General features: G+C 44.4%; 1 protein-coding gene across 4 annotated transcripts in view; it reads left to right on the top strand.

The window, feature by feature from the left end:
• The first annotated feature begins 2,084 nt into the window (after positions 1-2,084).
• Positions 2,085-20,951, top strand: part of UACA (uveal autoantigen with coiled-coil domains and ankyrin repeats) — a 115,922-nt gene continuing 97,055 nt past the window's right edge. For all 4 annotated transcript variants that reach the window (XM_038766807.1, XM_038766809.1, XM_038766806.1 and 1 more), the window contains exon 1: positions 2,085-2,189. In XM_038766807.1, the coding sequence (XP_038622735.1) occupies positions 2,100-2,189 (90 nt within the window). In that variant the 5' untranslated portion in view covers positions 2,085-2,099. The remainder of the gene's footprint in view (positions 2,190-20,951) is intronic.

The raw sequence follows: 20,951 nt of genomic DNA, 5'->3' as shown, positions 1-20,951 counted from the left end.
GGACTGTGTCCAACCTAACTGCATTGTATGTACCCCAGCGCTTAGAACAGTGTTTGACACGTAGTAAGTGATTACCAAATTCTACTTAAAAAAAAAAGAGGTCAGAAAGCCACCATTTTGGGTCTTTTCAACTCTGATTGGAAATTCACATATCTTACCAGTGATCTTATGCATCTTAGAGACTGATCAATCAAACAATCGATTGATTGGTTGACCAGAAACCTGGGATGAGGAATGGTGGTTAAGCAGCTAAAAAAGCCTTGCTGTCCATGAGGTGAGTATCCATGTTCCTCTCTCCATCAAGCACAAATTCCTGGAAAACACTGGTTTCCAAGCACTCCTCCATCTTTGCTCCTACTCTACCCCAACACACACTCTCTGTTCTTTTCAAACCAAACTACTCACCATGTCTTGTTCTCATCAATCTTGTCTCTGACACCTTCCTCCTCCTGGGAACTCCCTCCCCCTTAAAGTCCATCACAGATCTATCACACCTCCTCCAAGAAGCCTTCCTCGACTAAGCCCTCATCTCCTCTTTTCCCATCCCTTCTGCGTCACTCTTGCACTTTGATTTGCACCCTTTATTCACCCCTCCCTCAGCCCCACAGCACTTATGGACATATCCAAAATTTAGTTATTTATATCAATGTCTGTCCCCTCTGAGCGAGCTCAGTGGAAAGAGAACGGTCTTTGGAATCAGAGGTCATGGGTTCAAATCCGTCTCCGCCACGTCAGCTGTGTGATTTTGGGCAAGTCACTTAATAATAATAATGATGATGATGGCATTTATTAAGCACATACTATGTGCAAAGCACTGTTCTAAACACTGGGGAGGTTACAAGGTGATCAGGTTGTCCCAAGGGGGGGGGCTCACAGTCTTAATCCCCATTTTACAGATGAGGGAACTGAGGCCCAGAGAAGTTAAGTGACTTGCCCAAAGTCACACAGCTGACAACGGGGGGAGGAGGGATTTGAACCCATGACCTCTGACTCCAAAGCCCATGCTCTTTTCCACTGAGCCACGCTGCTTCTCATAACTTAACTTCTCTGTGCCTGTTACCTCATCTGTAAAATGGGGATTAAGACTGCGAGCCCCCCGTGGGACAACCTGATCACTTTGTAACCTCCCCAGTGCTTAGAACAGTGCTTTGCACATAATAATAATATTGGTATTTGTTAAGCGCTTACTATGTGCCAAGCACTATTCTAAACACTGGGGGAGATACAAGGTAATCAGGTTGTCCCATTTGGGGCTCACAGTCTTCATCCCCATTTTCCAGATGAGGTAAATGAGGCCCAGAGAAGTTAAGAGACTTGCCCAAAGTCACACAGCTGATAAGTGGTGGAGCCCATGACCTCTGACTCCCAAGCCCGCGCGCTTTCCACTGAGCCACGCTGCTTCTCACATAGTAAGCGCTTAATCATCATCATCATCAATCGTATTTATTGAGCGCTTACTGTGTGCAGAGCACTGTGCTAAGCGCTTGGGAAGTACAAGTCGGGGTCTGCTGTGTGACCTTGGGCTAGTCACTTCACTTCTCTGCGCCTCAGTTACCTCATCTGGAAAATGGGGATTAAGACTGTGAGCCCCACGTGGGACAACCTGATCACCTTGCATGCCCCCCCCAGCGCTTAGAACAGTGCTTTGCACATAGTAAGCGCTTAACAAATGCCATCATTATTATATACTATGTGCCTCAGTTTCCTGAAATGTAAAATAGAGATTAAAATGGAGATTAAATAGTGACAGTCCCTACCCAACAGTGGGCTCACAGTCTAAAAGTCTAAAATAAATGCCATTTTTATTATTATTACACCAGCTCCTTCCTTTTTTCTCTTTTTTCTCTCTCCCAACTTCCAGCACTTTATTTTTTAAAAGGGAAGTCCCTCCTCTTTCCCTCCTTGCTATTGGAAAGGGCCGGGCCCCCACCCTCCGGCGGAGGCGCGCGGATTGGCCGGGCGGTTGCCCCGCTCCCCGCCCCTCGCAGCCCCGCAGCCCCGGCCCAGGTGGCAGGTGGGGACTCCGCCAGGCGCGGGCCGGGACGCGGTTTCTGCGCGCCGCCCGTCCGCGCCTCTCCGCGCGCAACCTCCGCGGGGAGATGAAGAGCCTCAAGTCCCGGCTGCGGAGGCAGGACGGGCCCGGCTCCGCGCACACGGACGGCGCTGCCGCCGCCGCCGCCGCCAACGCGGTGAGTCCCGCGGGCCCCAGGACCGGCCCGCCCCTGCTCCCCCGTCCACCCCCGCCCTTCCTCCCAGCAATTCATTCATTCAATCGTATTTATTGAGCGCTTACTGTGTGCAGAGCACTATACTAAGCGCTTGGGAAGTACAAGTTGGCAACATATAGAGACGGTCCCTGCCCAACAGCGGGCTCACAGTCTAGAAGGGGAAGAACCGTAACTTGGGGAAGCGGCGTGGCCCAGTGGAAGAGCTCACCTCCTCATTCAGTCGTATTTATTGAGCGCTTACGGTGTGCAGAACACTGTACTAAGCGCTTGGGAAGTACAAGTTGGCAACATATAGAGACGGTCCCTGCCCAACGGCGGCCTCACAGTCTAGAAGGGGGAGAACCGTAACTTGGGAAGCAACGTGGCTCAGTGGAAGAACTCACCTCCTCATTCATTCATTGTCGTATTTATTGAGCGCTTACTGCGTGCAGAGCACTGTACTAAGCGCTTGGGAAGTACAATGTGGCAACATATAGAGAAGGTCCCTGCCCAACAGCGGGCTCACAGGCTAGAAGGGGGAGAACCGTAACTTGGGGAAGCAACGTGGCCCAGTGGAAGAGCTCACCTCCTCATTCAATCGTATTAAGCGCTTACGGTGTGCAGAGCACTGTACTAAGCGCTTGGGAATTACAAGTTGGCAACATATAGAGACGGTCCCTGCCCAACAGCGGGCTTACAGGCTAGAAGGGGGAGAACCGTAACTTGGAGAAGCAGCGTGGCTCAGTGGAAGAGCTCATCTCCTCATTCATTCATTCAATCGTATTTATTGAGCGCTTAGTGTGTGCAGAGCACTGTACTAAGCACCTGGGAAGTACAAGTTGGCAACATAGAGAGACGGTCCCTGCCCAACAGCGGGCTCACAGGCTAGAAGGGGGAGAACCGTAATTTGGAGAAGCAGCGTGGCTCAGTGGAAGAGCTTACCTCCTCATTCATTCATTTAGTCGTATTTATTGAGCGGTTACTGTGTGCAGAGCACTGTACTAAGCGCTTGGGAAGTACTAGTTGGCAACATATAGAGAAGGTCCCAGCTCAACAGCGGGCTCGCAGTCTAGAAGGGGGAGAACCGTAACTTGGGGAAGCAGCGTGGCTCAGTGGAAGAGCTCACCTCCTCATTCAATCGTATTTATTGAGCGCTTACGGTGTGCGGAGTACTGTACTAAGCGCTTGGGAAGTACAAGTTGGCAACATATAGAGACGGTCCCTGCCCAACAGCGGGCTTACAGGCTAGAAGGGGGAGAACCGTAACTTGGAGAAGCAGCGTGGCTCAGTGGAAGAGCTCACCTCCTCATTCAGTCGTATTTATTGAGCAATTACGGTGTGCAGAGCACTGTACTAAGCGCTTGGGAAGTACAAGTTGGCAACATATAGAGAAGGTCCCAACCCAACAGCGGTCTCACAGTCTAGAAGGGGGAGAACCGTAACTTGGGGAAGCGGCGTGGCCCAGTGGAAGAGCTCACCTCCTCATTCAATCGTATTTATTGAGCGCTTACGGTGTGCAGAGCACTGTACTAAGCGCTTGGGAAATACAAGTTGGCAACATATAGAGACGGTCCCTGCCCAACAGCGGGCTCACAGTCTAGAAGGGGGAGAACCGTAACTTGGAGAAGCAGCGTGGCTCAGTGGAAGAGCTCACCTCCTCATTAATTCATTCATTCAATCGTATTTATTGAGCGCTTACGGTGTGCAGAGCACTGTACTAAGCGCTTGGGAAGTACAAGTTGGCAACATACAGAGAGGGTCCCTACCCAACAGCGGGCTCCAGGAGGCCTTCCCAGACTGAGCCCCCTTTTTCCTCTCCTCCTCACCCCCCCGCCCTAATAATAATAATGATAGCATTAATTAAGCGTTTACTATGTGCAAAGCACCATTCTAAGCGCTGGGGAGGTTACAAGGAGATCAGGTTGTCCCACAGTCTTAATCCCCATTTTACAGATGAGGGAACTGAGGCACAGAGAAGTGAAGTGACTTGCCCAAAGTCACACAGCTGGCAGTTGGCGGATCCGGGATTCGAACCCATGACCCCTGACTCCAAAGCCCGTGCTCCTTCCACTGAGCCACACTTTTTAAGCGTTTACTATGTGCAAAGCACCGTTCTAAGCGCTGGGGAGGTTACAAAGTGATCAGGTTGTCCCACGGGGGGCTCACAGTCTTAATCCCTATTTTACAGATGAGGTAACTGAGGCACAGATAAAGTTAAGTGACTTGCCCAAAGTTACACAGCTGGCAATTGGCGGAGTGGGATTTGAACCCATGACCTCTGACTCCAAAACCCGTGCTCTTTCCACTGAACCTTGCTGCTTCCCTGCCTTCTTCCCCTCCCCACAGCACTTGTATATATATATTTGTACAGATTTATTACTCTATTTATTTTACTTGTACATATTTACTATTCTATTTATTTTGTTAATTATGTGCATATAGCTTTAATTCTGTTTGTTCTGACGATTTTGACACCCGTCTACATATTTTGTTTTGTGGTCTGACTCCGCCTTCTAGACCGGGAGCCCGTTGTTGGGTTGGGACCGTCTCTAGATGTCGCCGACTTGTATTTCCCAAGTGCTTAGTACAGTGCTCTGCATATAGTAAGCGCTCAATAGATACGATTGAATGAATGAGTGAATGAAAGAGCCTGGGCTTGGGAGGCAGAGGTCATGGGTTCTAATCCCGGCCCCGCCCGCTTGTCAGCTGGGTGACTTTGGGCAAGTCACTTCACTTCTCTGGGCCTCAGTTACCTCATCTGGAAAATGGGGTTTAATAATAATAATAATAATGGGATTTATTAAGCGCTTACTATGTGCAAAGCACTGTTCTAAGCGCTGGGGAGGTTACAAGGTGATCAAGTTGTCCCCCGGGGAGCTCACCGTTTTCATCCCCATTTTACAGATGAGGTAATGAGGCACAGAGAAGTTAAATGACTTGCTCAAAGTCACACAGTTGACAAGTGGTGGATCCGGGATTTGAACCCATGACCTCCGACTCCACAGCCCATGCTCTACTGTGAGCCCCACGTGGGACAACCTGATCACCTTGTATCCTTTCCCAGTGCTTAGAACAGTGCCTTGCACATAGTAAGCGCTTAACAAATGCCATCATTATTATAACCACTTCTTAGTAACACCATTTCGTTTTTTACGGCAGCTCTTACTAGGTGCCACGCACTGTGCTAAGCGCTGGGGCAGATACAAGCTACCAGGTTGGATCCAGTCCCTGCCCACCCTCCAGGGCTCATAGTCTAAACCCCCCATTTTACAGAGGAGGGAACTGAGGCCCAGAGAAGTGACTTGCCCGTGGTCACATGGCAGGCAAGTGGTGGGGTCTACTTTGTGCCAAGCGCTGACCCAGAGACGAGACAGACAGAGACTTTGGGCGAGTTACTTCTCTGTGCCTCAGTTCCCTCAGCTGGAAAATGGGGATGAAGACTGAGCCCCACGGGGGACAACCTGATTACCTTGTATCTACCCCGGTGCTTTGAGCAGTGCTTGGCACATAGTAAGCACTTAACAAATACCGTCATTGTAATTGTTATTATTATTAGATCGGGCACAGCTCCCGTCCCGCACGGGGCTCAGAGCCTGAGTAGGGAGGAGAACTGGTATTTAAATTCATTTTACAGATGAGATGGGGAAGCAGCATGGTCTAGTAGATAGGGCATGGGCTTGGGAAACAGAAGATCATGTGTGTTGTGTGACCTTGGGCAAGTCACTTCACTTCTCTGGGCCTCAGTTACCTCATCTTTAAAAAAAAAAAAAATGGGGATTGAGTGTGAACCCAATATGGGACAGTAAAAAATGGGGATTGAGTGGGACAGGGACTTTGTCCAACCTGATTAACTTGTACCCCAGCGCTTAGAACAGAGCCTGGAACATAATAAGCGCTTAGCAAGTACCATAATTATCACTGTCATTATTATTATTATTATGAGGAAACGTAGGGCTAGAGATCACAGAGCTGGCAAAGGTGAAATTGGGTTGAGAACCCAGGGCTCCCCAGCCCCATATATCAGTCAATCGTATTTATTGGTACCTTACAGTATGCAGAGCACTGTACCAAGCGCTTGGGAGAGTACAGTACAACAGAGTTGGTAAATGCTTCCCTGCCCACAAGGAATTTAAACACGGTAAGGAATCAATTATAATAACGGTGATGGTATTTGTTAAGCTCTTACTCTGTGCCAAGCATTGGTTTAAACTCTGGGGTAGATCCAAGGTAATCAGGTTGTCCCATGTGGGTCTCTCAGTCTTCATCCCCGTTTTACAGATGAGGTCACTGAGGCACAGAGAAGTGAAGTGGCTTGCCCGAGGTCACAAAGCAGATAAGTGGCAGAGCCGGGATTAGAACCCAGGTTCCCTGACTCCCAAGCCCGTGCTCTTTCCACTAAACCACAATGCTTTTCTATCAGTCAGTCCATCAATGGTATTGATTGAGTGCTTACTGTGTGCAGAGCACTGCACTAAGCGCTTGGGAGAGTAGACTATAAGAGAGGTGGTAGACACGTCCCCTGCCCACAACAAGATTACAATCCTCCAGCCCAGGCAAAAAAAAAGGCCGAAATAATAATGATGGCATTTGTTAAGTGCTTACTATGTGCCAAGCACTGTTCTAAACAGTGGTATGAAATGAGAAGTTAAGGCTCTCCCGTCCCATGGAGAAAACGTGGATCTCCCAGGAACACTTGGTCTCCAGCTGCAAGAGCTTGGTTCCACGTGGCAGAGTTTTCCACATAAATTTTGCCCTCAACTCCATCGTCTTAAAATCCCCTCCTGGATCTCAGTAAATCCAGAACTTAACGACGGGCACCAGAAACTATTCATATTATTTCCTCGAATTGCCCTCAAATGTGTGAACCTTCGTTGCCCCCCCCAGCTACCTTTCTTTTAAACCTTGGGATTCCTCCCAACTGTTCTGCAAGAATAGCATTTTGCATTTTGATTGTTTCCAAACTTCTTTCCTGACTTCTTTCCCAGGCCCTGTAATGCACAATTGCTTTAAGGTCTTTTGAGAAGAATAGTAAGGTTTTTTTTGGTTTGGGTTTTTTTTTTCTCCCAGCACTACTCTGCATAGTTCTGTAACATTTTCTCTGCCTTATTGGGAAAAATACTTTGCACCTAGTCGAGAGGATTTTTTTTTGTTTTACTCGAACTCAATCAAAACATTTCCGAGAAGTATTGTTAGAGAGAGTTCATTTGATATCAGCAATTTGCTAACTCTTGTAAGGAACAGATGCCGAAGTGATGTACATGGCTCTGTGCCGATTTTGGGAGGCGGCTGTGAGTGGGGTAATTATTTTTAATATGAAATATCATAGCTACGAAGCCTCTTGGATATGTTGGGGAAACTTTTTAAAATGGTTTTGAGCCTTATGTGGGACAGAGCCTGAGTCCAACGTAATTATCTTGAATCTACCCCAGCGCTTAGTACATTGCTTGGCAGAAAGTAAGGTCTTAACAAGTACCATTTAAACAAAACAATGTAAAAAGCAAACAAACAAGCGATAGCACTGTTGTCTTGTTTCCTCACAGTTACCGGGGATTGTTGATATTATCAAGTGCTGTCGAGTCGTTTCCGATTCACAGGGACTCCATGGATCTATTTTCTCCAGAGTATCAGAGATGGCAATCCAGTAAATATCTTAAAGTAGATAGGTGAGAGTGAGTCAGAGAATTTCCAAATTCATGTAGGGCACGTTGATTTAGAAAGAAGAAAATATTCTTGTTTTCTAAGATACTTTGGTTTACAAATGACAGAGGTAAATTTGTGGGAAGACCAGAGTCTGTAAACTCCTTCCCCACCCACCCATACCCACATCAGCCTCCCCTTCCCCCCACCCTTCCCACAAGATTTCAATGATATGAAAATGAATTCTGTGCCTTGTGGCTAAACGGTGTATAGTAACGCAGAGAGTTCTCACAATTGATTCTTCTGTACACATTTTAAAGTCTCTGGAATGCACCACCTATTTATTCTTTTCCAAACATTACTTCTGTGGGGATCTACTGTAGTTTGTGATTTGAAATGGCTATATTTTATTGGAGGAGCTAGCTTGGTTCTAACTAAAATGTGAGCATTTCAGAGAAATAACTGGTTTTAAAAGCCAGTTACATCTGCAATGTTAAAGAAAATTAGTGTTACAGAAAGTTTCTTCCCATTTGATTAGAATATGTGGAAATGATGGTTAAGCTTGTCAAATGATTTTTATGAAATTTTATAAAATAAAATCAAGCATAATTCTCTTTTGTAAACTGTGATTGTAAATCAGGAAGTTCTCTTACATGAATTTCAGTTAATGTGGCTAAGGATTTGATTTCACTGTCGTCAGGTTTCTATAATTACCAGTTTAATTGTGGGACTGCAACCGCGGGGATGGTGGGGGGGGGGAGGAGGGGAGGGCACCCCATCTGGAGAGGAGGCGAGGCTGGGCCAGCCAAGGAGAGGACTGGTGGTCTAGTGGAAAGACCATGGGACTGGGAGTCAGTAGACATGGGTTCTCACCCCAGTGTTGCCTCTTGCCTGCTGTGTGACTTTGGGCAAATCACTTAACTTGTCGTGTCTGGGCTTCCTCTTCTGTAAAATGGGAATGAAATACCTATTCTCCCTCCCTCTTACTCTGGGAGCCCCTTGTGGGACAGCACCTGTCTTATGGTGGTTTTGTGTCTACCCCAGTGCTTAGCAGGGGGCTTGGCATACAAAGTGCTTTACAGAAGCAGCGTGGCTTAGTGGAAAGACCACCAGCCTGGGAGTCAAAGTTCGTGGGTTCTAATCCCAGCTCTGCCACTTGTCTGATGTGTGACCTTGGACAAGTCACTTCACTTTTCTGTGCCTCAGTTCATCTGTAAAATGGGGATTGAGACTGTGAGCCCCACGTGGGGCAACCTGATTGCCTTGTATCCATCCCAGCACTTAGAACAGTGCTTGGCACATAGTAAGCACTTAATAAATATCATTATTATTAACAAATGCAATTATTATTATCGACATTATTCCTAGGGGTGCCTGGTTCTGCTGGTATCTTTTGGCTCTCCTATCTGAGCTTCCTTCTTAGCCTTGGCCTCTCACCCTGAAGGGCTCTTGGGCTGGCTCGCTCCCTGGCTTTTCTGCCACTCTTTGGGAGAAATGGCATGATGGATGCAGATTACTTACAAATAATTATTACTATTATTAATAATTGTATTTATTGAGCACTTATGTGCAAAGCACTGTACTAAGCACTCGGGAGCGTACAATATGATATCAATTCTTGATGTATGGTATCTACAGAGATTTCTAATAACCAACTTCCTTAAATGCATTAATATAGAAGATTTATGAGTGAAGTGTTTGTAGCTCATGCTGAACAATTCTTATTGCTCTCTTGATGAGATTAAAAAAACCCATGATTTGCAAGAGCAGATAAGATGCAAGATGCATTACAGTGATCATTATGATTAGCCTAGCAGAGCAGCTGACATACCGAATAACTTTAGTAGCGGATTGATTTGACTTTCACAGTATACCTGCTCTGGTTGTAAATTTTAGAATTTGGTTTTGATATGCACAGAATTCCAAGTAAACCAGGCACAAAAGGTTTTAATTTTGAGGTGGTGGGGTGGCAGTAATACATAGGATGTTTATTGCTGCCGAAGCGATGAGGGTTGTCTGTGAATGGGCAGGGGAAGGAACATTTAGAAAATAGTAATTGTGGTATTTGGTAATCAGACTATGAGTCCCAGGAGGAACAGGGACTGGGTCCAAACTGATTACCTTGTATCCCCCAGTGCTTAGAATAGTGCTTGTCACATAGTAGTCACTTAACAATTACGATAATAATAATAGTGAATACCACTGAGCATTTACTGTGTGCATAGCACTGTAGTAAGCACTTAGGAGAGTACAGTTCAAGAGAGTTGGTAGACACATTCTTACTAAGTTCCATGGGGGTGGTGCAGTATAAGCAGATAAAACATGGTCTCTGTCGCACACAGAACTCACACTCCGTGGGAAGGAGAACAGGTATTTTGTCCTCATTTTATAGCTGAGGTAACTGAGGCATAGAGAAGTTGTGACTTGTGGTGGATCACACAGGAAACAAGTGGCAGACGCAGAATTAGAACCCAGGTTCTCTGAATCCCTGGCCTGAGCTCTTTCCACTACTCCATGCTGCTTCTTTGTTATAGGATAGGAAGTGCAATATTGAGCAAACCCCAAGTTTCTCGTGCTTTTAATTCCTTCCAGGCTCACAACTTAACTGCCCCACACTCTTTTTTACCCCATCTCTCACCTATTGCCCATCCCTTTCCCCCTCCCTGGAGAGCTCTCCTTCTTCAAATCAGTCAGTGCTATTTATTAAGCGCTTACTGTGTGCAGGCACTGTATTAAACAGTTGGGAGAGTACAATACAACAGAGTTGGTAGACTCATTCCCTGCTGACAAGGAGCATATTGACTTCGTATTAGCCAAATTCCACCACTCCTCATTCAAAGCCCTGTTAAAAGGTCTCCCATTTCAGAAAGTATTCCGTGACTTATCTCACCCACCTTCCCAATCTTGCCATCCTTTCAGCCACCCAAGCATATGTGTATTTAATATTTATGGTTTATGTTTGCTACCACATCCTAAAGTATGGTGTATATATATATATATATATATATATACATATACGTCTATGTGTACATGTTAACACGTTAACACTTTTAGTTTTTTGAGCATCAATTGGGAAACTGAGCATTGTATGTGGTGCTTGGGAACAAACAAAAGAAGGAAAAACTATCACAGAGGCTGTAATAAAAATTGCAGCCACTGTTCTTAAGGAGTTTAGAATAGAATGGGGAATGAGCAGACATATATCTATATATGCAAATGATAAAAACTAGGAATTACGTTTTTTAAAAGGTTATACATATGTGTTGAGGACTGATAGAATAACCTGATCAGTAAAGAGGATGACTTAGCGAAGGTGGTGTCTTACGAGAGAGTTTGAAAAAAAGGAGAGACCTAGTTCGGAGAGATGGGTTTAGCTCATTTGCCCAAGGAGAGACTCCCACGCAAGGAAAGAATCAAGCAGAGAGAGAGTTGCAAGGAAGATCGAAGGTTAAATTGGAAGGATTGAAGAGGCAAACTGGAGTGTATTTGGAGAAGCAGGTGGGTAGGTGAGAGGGAGACATCTAAGAGAACCTTGAAGCCAGTCTTGTCTCATGCCATCAAGTCATTTATAATAATAATAATGATGGCATTTATTAAGTGCTTACTATGTGCAAAGCACTGTTCTAAGCGCTGACCTATAGTGACACCACGGACACATCTCTCCCTGAACGCCCTGTTCTCCATCTGCAATCGTTCTGGTATTGGATCCATAGAGTTTTCTGGTAAAAATATGGAAGTGGTTTACCATTGCTGCCGTCTGCGCAGTAAACTCGAGTCTCCACGCTTGACTCTCTCCTGTGCTGCTGCTGCCCAGCACTGGTGAGTTTCGACTTAAAGCAGATTGCTTTCCACTCGCCAGCCACTGCCCAAGCTAGGAATGGAATGGGAAGGGCTCTGCTTGACTCTCTGTCCTATAGCCGGGACTGGTAGAGTATTGGAAACTCTCCAGGTGTGACCCTGAGAGGGCTTTGAAGCCAATAGTTGGACATTTTTGTTCTGTGCAAGAGGAATTGCGTAGCCATTAGTGGTTTTTGACTACAAGACTGATGTGTGCCAAACGGTATTATTAAAATGGTGAGAAATGCAGCTGAATGCAGGGTAGACTGAGAGGGAACAGATTTGAAACAAGGAAACTAGTAAGGAGGCTAGTACAGCAAACCAGTCAGGAAGCAGTAAGGGCTTAAATTCCTAGATTGGTGGTTTCAAGAACGGAGAAGGGATGGATCTGGAAAATATTAAAGAGGAAGAGCCTATGGGATTTAGAGCCGGATTGAGTGTGGAAGTGGGAGGAAGCTGGCAAAGAGGACATAGTCAACTTCTGAGACAGGAAGAATAGTGGTGCAAATAAACATATTTATTACTCTATTTATTTATTTTACTTGTACATATCTATCCTATTTATTTTATTTTGTTAGTATGTTTGGTTTTGTTCTCTGTCTCCCCCTTTTAGACTGTGAGCCCACTGTTGGATAGGGACTGTCTCTATATGTTGCCAATTTGTACTTCCCAAGTGCTTAGTACAGTGCTCTGCACATAGTAAGCTCTCAATAAATACGATTGATGATGATGATGATGATGATGGTGCATTCCAGTAGAGATGGGAAAGGTAGGAGGAGGGAAGATGAATTCAGTTTTCGACATGACGAGTTAAAGTACAGATGGATCATCTAGGTGGGGATGTCCTGGGGATAAAAGGAGATGAGAAGCTGATCAAGTGGTAGATCTTCAGTCACCCCATTAGATTGGCATCTTAGAGCAGGAAAATGACTTTTGCTACCTACCTGTGTTCCTCAAGCACTCTGTACAGTGCTCTGTGTCCAGTAGGTACTCACTTAGTACTGTGAATACCACCCTCGATGATGGTGTGTTAACCATATTGTTAGTATTCCTTTGTTCTTCATTTCTCATGTCTGAGGAGTACTAGAAAATGCCTGCCAGTCTAGAAAATGACAGCTATGATGATAGTAGTTGTAATAATGTTTATTAAGCACCTACTGTGCGCTAAACAAGGTACTAAATGCTGGGGGAAAATACCCGGGAAAGAATTTCTGGGCCCTCAAAGGACTCACAAACTAAGGATAAAGGAGGGGTGAGAGTGCTGCGTGTGCAGTTAGACAGAACAGTAAAAAACCCACAATCCCGTTCCTCCCCCCAAGGAAAATGATCAACACAAAGAATAAAACCAGCAAGGACATCAGCATACCATGGCTAGTGGAGCAGCATTTGGGGCTTCTCGCAGCTTGGAATCCAACAGTCACGGCTATAGCCCCAGTGGCTGCCAGCCATCCCAATGTTCTAAATTTGGTGTAGGCCTCACTCCGTGACCTGGCCACTGCTTCTCTCCTTCCCACTTCCCCGCGGCCCAGCTGGTCGCTGGGAATGAAGTTCCCGAGGATAGCTCTGGTGGAGGATCGGGAGGAGTTCTTGGTGGTGTAGCTCAGCCCCTTGGTATCCAAGTGCTTAATAATCAGTCATTCAGTCAGTGGTTTTATTGAATGCTTATTGTGTGCAAAGCACTGTACTAAACGCCTGGGAAAGTACAATAAGACAGAGTTGGAAATGATCCTTGCCCACAAGCAGGTTATAATTCACTTACGCATTTGGAGAGCTGTTGTGTGAAATCATTCCATTGCTTTGATCTGGAAAAATATATCATCTAAAAGCCTGGGCAAACTTTTTGGTTGCTGTTCATGCTTCTGGATTGTTACAAGTAGTTTTCACTTCTGAAAACAATTCAGAGTAGTTTGTTAGCGGAGGTGTGTACCATTCGTTTCTTAGGAAGAAATGAATCTAGGTCTTCACGTAGTTTCAGAACATGAAAAATATTCTACTTGCTCAGGTGTTCAGTACAGTAGTCTGCACACTGTAAGCACTCAATAAAACCACTGATTGATGGATTATTAAGCACTTTGATACCAGGGGCTGAGCTACACTGCCAAGAACCCCTCCCAATGCTTTTAGGCGATAAGAAAAGTAAGGCTGTCGGTACTGCTGGAAGAATGATGGGGCTTGGTGCTACTAGAGGCATTTTGAACTGTAGGAGAGATATTAAATGTGATAATAAATCAGATTTTGAATTTTAATGTCTTGAACAATTAAAATCCCAAATTGGTTTAATGGACATTTTAAACCCATGACTTAATGGGGCATTATTTACTTATCCTAATTAAAAGTGCTTACCTTTAATTAAAGTTGAATTCAGTAGACTGCCTCTGGGATCTACCTTCATGGAGTTCTTTTTGCTCCAGTGCCAAGGATGTATAATGGAATACTGTCTCTTTATTCTCAACAGATTAACTACTGCACTGAAATGATCAGCTGGCTGAATGAGTTGCATGGATTGAGGGCAGTGTTTTTTTAATGTTTTTATTAGGCAGATTTTAATAGAGCAGTGGTGTAGTCTTCTTTGCATTCAATTTTATAATGTACCCATAGACAGAAGTGATGAGCACTTAAGTATCTTAATTACTCCTGGAACTAGACATAGTGTAGTTAACAACTGCATTCCTTTCTTTGTATATCACTTTTTGCAGATGTTCTTTTTAAACTCTGAGTTTGCTATTCAGAGATTGGCCTGTGTGATTCCCTTAAAGGAGGAAAAGTTAAATTGCTTCTGGGGTTTAGATGTTGCACATTTAAACTTGGTAGAGGAGCTCGTTACCTGAATAATTCCTCCTCCTTTCTGCTAAACTTTTCCACTAAAGATCTTGCTATAAGTTTTTGAGAGGAGAATTATTCTGAAGGAGGTGGAAATAAAGTCCATTTTAGGACATTGTTGAGAGGTTTGGGAACTTAGTCATGAAGACTCTAGCCAGTAGCCTTATGTAAGTCTGTTGGCATGGCAGCCTGGGGTTGCCTCGCTCTAGCTGAGGTGAGCATCATTTGTAGCTAAGCAAAAGCTGAAAGGGGAGAAAACAGATCTGAAAATGCACAGACTTAGTCACCATAACCTTCGTACTTGACTTTTGCTCCATATGCTTTTATGTACACTACCCTGCTGGCCTTCCATGGGTTGTGCAAGTCTTTTAATGCTATCCACATTCCCATTTGATCATCTTTATTATTGTGCTTTTGAGATTTCCATTCACAATGGCGTGGTCATATAAGAGGCAGTAAGTAGTTGACCTTTATAGTGGAACTGTGTGTAGAGTGGTATGTTATAACAAACTTCCTGAAATGGTGTGCGCCATAGTAGTGTTCAAATAATCATAAGGTGCCTTTCACCTATGGATATATTCATTTCTGAATGCAATATTGCATAAGGTCTCTCGTATAGGTTATAGGAGACTGCATTTTAGAAGGCAGAGAAAGTGACTTGAAATAAATTCAACCATTCAATGGTAAATATGGAGCGCTGCCTGGCTACAGAGCTCTGTACTGCGCAATAAGTGCTTGGGCAAGAACAATAAAATAGAGTCAGTAGACATGATCCCTACCCACAGTGGGCTTACAATCTACAGATAGGGGAAGTAGTAGGGTATAAAGATATGTATATAAGTGCTGTGGGGCTTGCGTGAGTATCAGAGTGTGCATGGGGTATAAAGGCAAATGACCAGGCGAAGCAGAAGGGAGGGTGGGTAGGGGAATAATAATAATAATGGTATTTTTTTAAGCACTTAGTATGTGCCAGGCACTGTACTAAGCACTGGGGAGGATACAAGCTAATCAGGTTGGACACAGTCCCTGTCCCATGTGGGGCTCACAGTCTCAATCCCCATTTTACAGATGAGGTAACTGAGGCACAGAGAAGTGAAGTTACTTGCCCAGGGTCACACATCAAAGTGGCAGAGCCGGGACTAGAACCCATAACCTTCTGATTCCCAGGCCTGTTTTCTAGCCATTATGCCAGCCTAGTCAGGGAAGACCTCCTGGAGGAGATGTGACCCCATGAGGGCTTTGAAGGTGGGGAGAGTGGTAGACCATCAGATGTGAAGGGGGAAGGAGTTCCAGGTCACAGGGAGAATGTGGGCAAGGGACCGGTAGGGGGATAGACGAGATTGAGGTGCAGGGACTATATTGGTTTTTGAGGAGTAAAGTGTGTTGATTGGGTAAGAGTAGGAGATCAGAGAGCTGATTGAGTACCTTAAAGCCAACTGGATGGAGTTTGTTTGCCGAGGTAGATGGGCAACCACTGGAGGTTTTTGAGGATGAAATGTTTTTTCAAAAAAGATGATCTGGGCAGCAGAATGAAGTATGAACTGGAGAGGGGAGGGACAGGAGGCAGGGAGGTCAACGAGGAGGCTGATGCAGTAGTCAAGGCAGGATAGGATATATGCTTGGACCATCTTGGTAGCAGTCTGGATAGAGAAGAAAGGATGGATTCGAGAGATGTTGTGAAGGTAGATCAACAGGATTTCATGACAGATTGAATGTGGTAGTTGAGTGTAATGCCAGGGTTATGGGCTTGTGAGGCGGGGAAGGTGGTGGCCTTGTCTACAGTGATAATGTCAGGGGAAGGACAGGGTTTGTGTGGGAAGATGTTTTGTTTTAGATGTGAAGTTTGAGTCACAATAGTATTTATTAGGCCCTTAGTGTGGAGAGCACTGAACTATGCACTGGGAAGTAGTACACAGTTGGGAATTAGACCCAGTTCCTGTCCACCCTGATTAAATTGTGTTTATCCCAGTGCTTAGTAAAGTACCTGGCACATAGTAAGCACTTAACAAATGCCATAAGAAAAAGTGGGGAGAAAGGAATTGCAGACAGACACATCAGGAATGATTAAAACTCAACGCAAACAAATACACAAACTAGGCTCAAAGTCTCAGCAGATATGGAAGCATCCCAAGAGCGTGTGGGAGTAGCTTTAATCCCCGGCTCAGTGGGCTCAGAGAAAGTCAGAAGTGGGGATCCTCGGTGGTGGGGGTCAGGTGGGGCAGTGTTTGCCATGGTGCTTTTCTTAGTTGGCGTAGGAGGCGTTGGTGGCAGGAGGGTCTGATCCAAAGTCATTATAAAGATCCAGGGCAGAATTGGAGGCAAGACCCAGATTTCTCAATCTGAGAAGTTTATATTGTCAAATCCAAATTACTCATGTGATGTAATTTTCAATACTTTACTTGGTAGGAGAATTGAATTTGTTTCATGAGTCAAGCAGTATGGCTAGAGAGAGCTCATGCATTAACAGGGATAATAATAGTAACTGTGGTATTTGTTAAGCACTTGTTATGTACCAGGTACTGTACTAAGTGCTGGGGTAAATGCAAGGTAATCAGGTTGGACCCAGACCCTGTCCCACACAGGCTCACAGTTTTAATTCCCATTTTACAGATAGGGTAACTGAGGCACAAAAAAGTGACAGGTACAAGGTCACATCACAGATGAGTGGTGGAGCTAACTTGTACTTCCCAAGCGCTTAGTACAGTGCTCTGCACACAGTAAGCACTCAATAAATACGATTGAATGAATGAATGAGCTGGGATTAGAATCCAGGTCCTTTTGACTCCCAGGCTTGTGCTCTATTCACTAGGTCATGCTGCTAAATTGGGATAAATTGGATTATAGTGAGGAAAGTGTGAGATGCATATAGGAAAGTTTTAATAGTGCCAATATATAGGGTGATGCCACACTTCTAATGTGACACTTTTTAAAAATGCTATTCTTTAATAGCAATGTGCCAGTCAGTGTTCTAAGTATTGGAGTTCATCAGAAGCAGCGTGTCTCAGTGGAAAGAGCCCAGGCTTTGGAGTCAGAGGTCATGGGTTCAAATCCCGGCTCCACCATTTGTCAGCTGTGTGACTTTGGGCGAGTCATTTAATGGGCCTCAGTTTCCTCATCTGTAAAATGGGGATTAAGATTGTGAGTCCCCCGTGGGACAACCTGATCAATTTGTAACATCCCCAGCGCTTAGAACAGTGCTTAGCGCATAGTAAGTGCTTAATAAATGCCATTATTATTTTTATTATTATTATCAGTCAATCAGTGGTATTCATTGAGCACTTACTATGTGCAGAGCACTGTTCTAAGTGTTGGGGAGAGTAACACAACAGAATTAACAGACACATTCCCTGCCCGTAATGAGCTTTCAGTGTAGCCAGGAAGACATACGAATGAATGAGTAATTTATAATATATAATTTAAAGATCTGTACATAAGTGCTGTGGGGTTGTGGGTGGAGCAAATATCAAATATCCAAAGGTCACAGATCCAAGTGCATAGATGATGCAGAAGGGAGAGTGAGCTGGGGAAAAGAAGGCTTAATCAGGCAAAGCCTAGATCTGACCTTAATTGTGCTTCCAAGGTGGAGAGAATGGTGGCCTGGCATATATAGTGGGAGAGGGAGTTCCATGCTATGGGGAGGATGTGGGAAAGGGGTCAGCAGCAAGATAGATGAGATTGGGGCATAGTGCGTAAGGTGGCTCCAGAGGAGCAAAGTGTGCAGTCTGGGCTGTAGTAGGAGATTAATGAGGTGAGGTAGGATGGGGTGAGCTGATTGAGTGCTTTAAAACCAATGGTAAGGAGTTTCTGTTTGATGCGGAGGTGGAGGGGCAGCTACTGGAGGTTCTTGAAGAGTGGGGAGTCATGGACTGAACATTTTTGTGGATAAATGATACCTGCAGCAGAGGGACATTTGGATTGGAGTTGGGAGAGACAGTCAGCAAGGAGAGAAAAGCAAGGATAAATTCTTGGATCAGCATGGTAGCAGTTTGGATGGATGGACTTTAGCAATGTTGTGAAGGTTGAACGAACAGAATTTGGTGACACTGAATATATGGGTGGAATAAGAGATGAGTTGAGGACATTGTGAAGGTTATGGGCTTGTGAGATAGGGAGGGTAGTAGTGTTGTCTCCAGTGATGGGAAAGGCAAGGAGAGGGCAGTTTGGGAAGATAAGGATTGTAGTTTTAGACATGTTTAATTTGAGGTGTTGGCAGGGCATCCAAGTAGGTACGAGTACATTGAAATAGATAAAAGCTAATTGGGTTGGACACAGTCCCTGTCCCACTTAGGACTCATAGGCTTAATCCTCATGTTGCAGAAAAGGTAACTGAGGCACAGAGAAGTTAAGTGACTTGCCCAAGGTCACACAACAGACAAATGGCAGAGCAGAATTCAGGTCCTTCTGACTCCCAACCCCATGCTCCATCCATTAGGCCAAGCTACTTCTCGTTCTTTCCAGTCAGAGTGGTTGCCTTAGTTATAATAGTCAAAATCAAATGACAGAATATTGAATGAAGCAAATATTTAGTTAAAATAAAGCCAACCTTCAGGATCCAGCAAAGCTGATGGATATCTATAAATGATCTGCAAATATTGAATTATGGATGCTCATAGACACCTTGGATTCATTATACTCAAATGTGAAATGCTTAAAGCAGTAGTATACACAGTTATTATTATCAATTGTATGTATTGAGCACTTACTCTGTGCAGAGCACTGCACTAAAAGCTTGGGAGAGTATAATGTAACCAAGTTGGTAGACACATTCCCTTCCCCCAATGAGCTTACAGTGTAGAGGGGAGGACAGACATTAAAATAAGTTATGAATAAGTACATAAGTGTTGTGGGGCTGACACCATGATCACTTATGTGGTTTTCCCAGGGTGAGGGTCCCCTTCTAGACTGTGAACCCATTGTTGGGTAGGGACCATCTCTATATTTTACCAATTTGTACTTCCCAAGCGCTTAGTACAGTGCTCTGCATACAGAAAGTGCTCAATAAATACAATTGAATGAATAAATGCTCTTATAATAATAGCACTTATTAAGCACTTACTATGTGCAAAGCACTGTTCTAAGCACTGGGGGTTTACAAGGTGATCAGGTTGTCCCACGTGGGGCTCACAGTCTTAATCCCCATTTTACAGATGAGGTAACTGAGGCATAGAGATGTTAAGTGACTTGCCCAAAGTCACACAGCTGACAATTGGCAGAGCTGGGATTTGAACCCCTGATCTCTGACTCCAAAGCCAGTGCTCTTTCCACTGAGCCACGCTGCTTCTCCAAGTAAATCAATAATCTCTTTTGTACAATCTTAAAATGTTTAATGTAAAGCAGGGAATAAGTTTAAATGCGCTGCTTAAAATGTGAACAAATAGAGACTTTAAATCATGCAGTGGATGTTTCATTAAAGTAATTAATTATAGGCTGAAGGGTGTGTTTTGAGAGATTCAGTTGTGGTTGATGGTTAATAACCCAGAAGTTTTCCTGTCTATGCCTGTGTTTTGAATACTTTAGAAATTCCATATTCCATTTAAAAAAAACTCTCCTTGTTAGTGAAAGTACCCAGCAAAACAATACCGAGGCTCAACCACCTGTAGCACTTCTGTATATTTACATCCTTTATTGCTTAAGGACTTCTTTCTCCACATATCTATCTTTCCATTCTCTTTTTCTTCTTTGAAAATTTTTAAATTCCTTTAGGGCAGAGATTATGTCTTCTAACTCCATTGTACTGTCCCAGTGCTCTGCTCACAGTAGATGCTTAATGAATAGTAGTAATAATTGTGATATTTATTAAGTGCAACTTGTACCAAGTACTCTACTAAACTTGCAGTAGATATAAAATAATCTGGTCAGAAATAGTCCCTGTCCCACATGGGGAAATAGGACTGATTGATGTACTGATTGATGTACTGATAAATATATAAATATATGCTTAAACAAAATATGCATATATACAAAAGTATTGATAGTGGAATCAAAATAAACTAATGTCAAGTGTGGGTATTGGTGTGACACAACTGAGGTGCTATAAATTAATTGGAGAAGGCCTCTTGGAGGAAGTGGGATTTTAGGAGGCCTCTTCATTCAATCACATTTATTGACTGCTTACTGTGTACAAAGCACTGTACTAAATGCTTGGAAAAGTACAATATGTAACAATATAACTCTTAGCCTGCCCACAATGAGCTTACAGTCTAAAGGGGGAGACAGGCATTGATATAAATAAATTACGGATATGGGACCAAGTGCTGTGGGCCTGGGAGTGGGAGAAAAGGAAATGAGGGCTTAATTAGGAAAAGTCTCTTGGTGGTGATGTGCCTTCGATAAGGCCTTGAAGGTGGGGAGAGTCATTGTCTGATCGATATGAAGAGGAGGGCATTCCTGGCCAGAGGCAGGATGTAGGTGGAAAATCGCCCTAACATTGGCTTCAAGGCGCTTCACCAT

Source organism: Tachyglossus aculeatus, chromosome 26, assembly GCF_015852505.1.
Source record: "Tachyglossus aculeatus isolate mTacAcu1 chromosome 26, mTacAcu1.pri, whole genome shotgun sequence".
Classification (NCBI taxonomy): domain Eukaryota; kingdom Metazoa; phylum Chordata; class Mammalia; order Monotremata; family Tachyglossidae; genus Tachyglossus; species Tachyglossus aculeatus.
The sequence above is the reverse complement of the archived record's forward strand: the minus strand, read 5'-3'. Positions and strand labels throughout refer to the sequence as shown.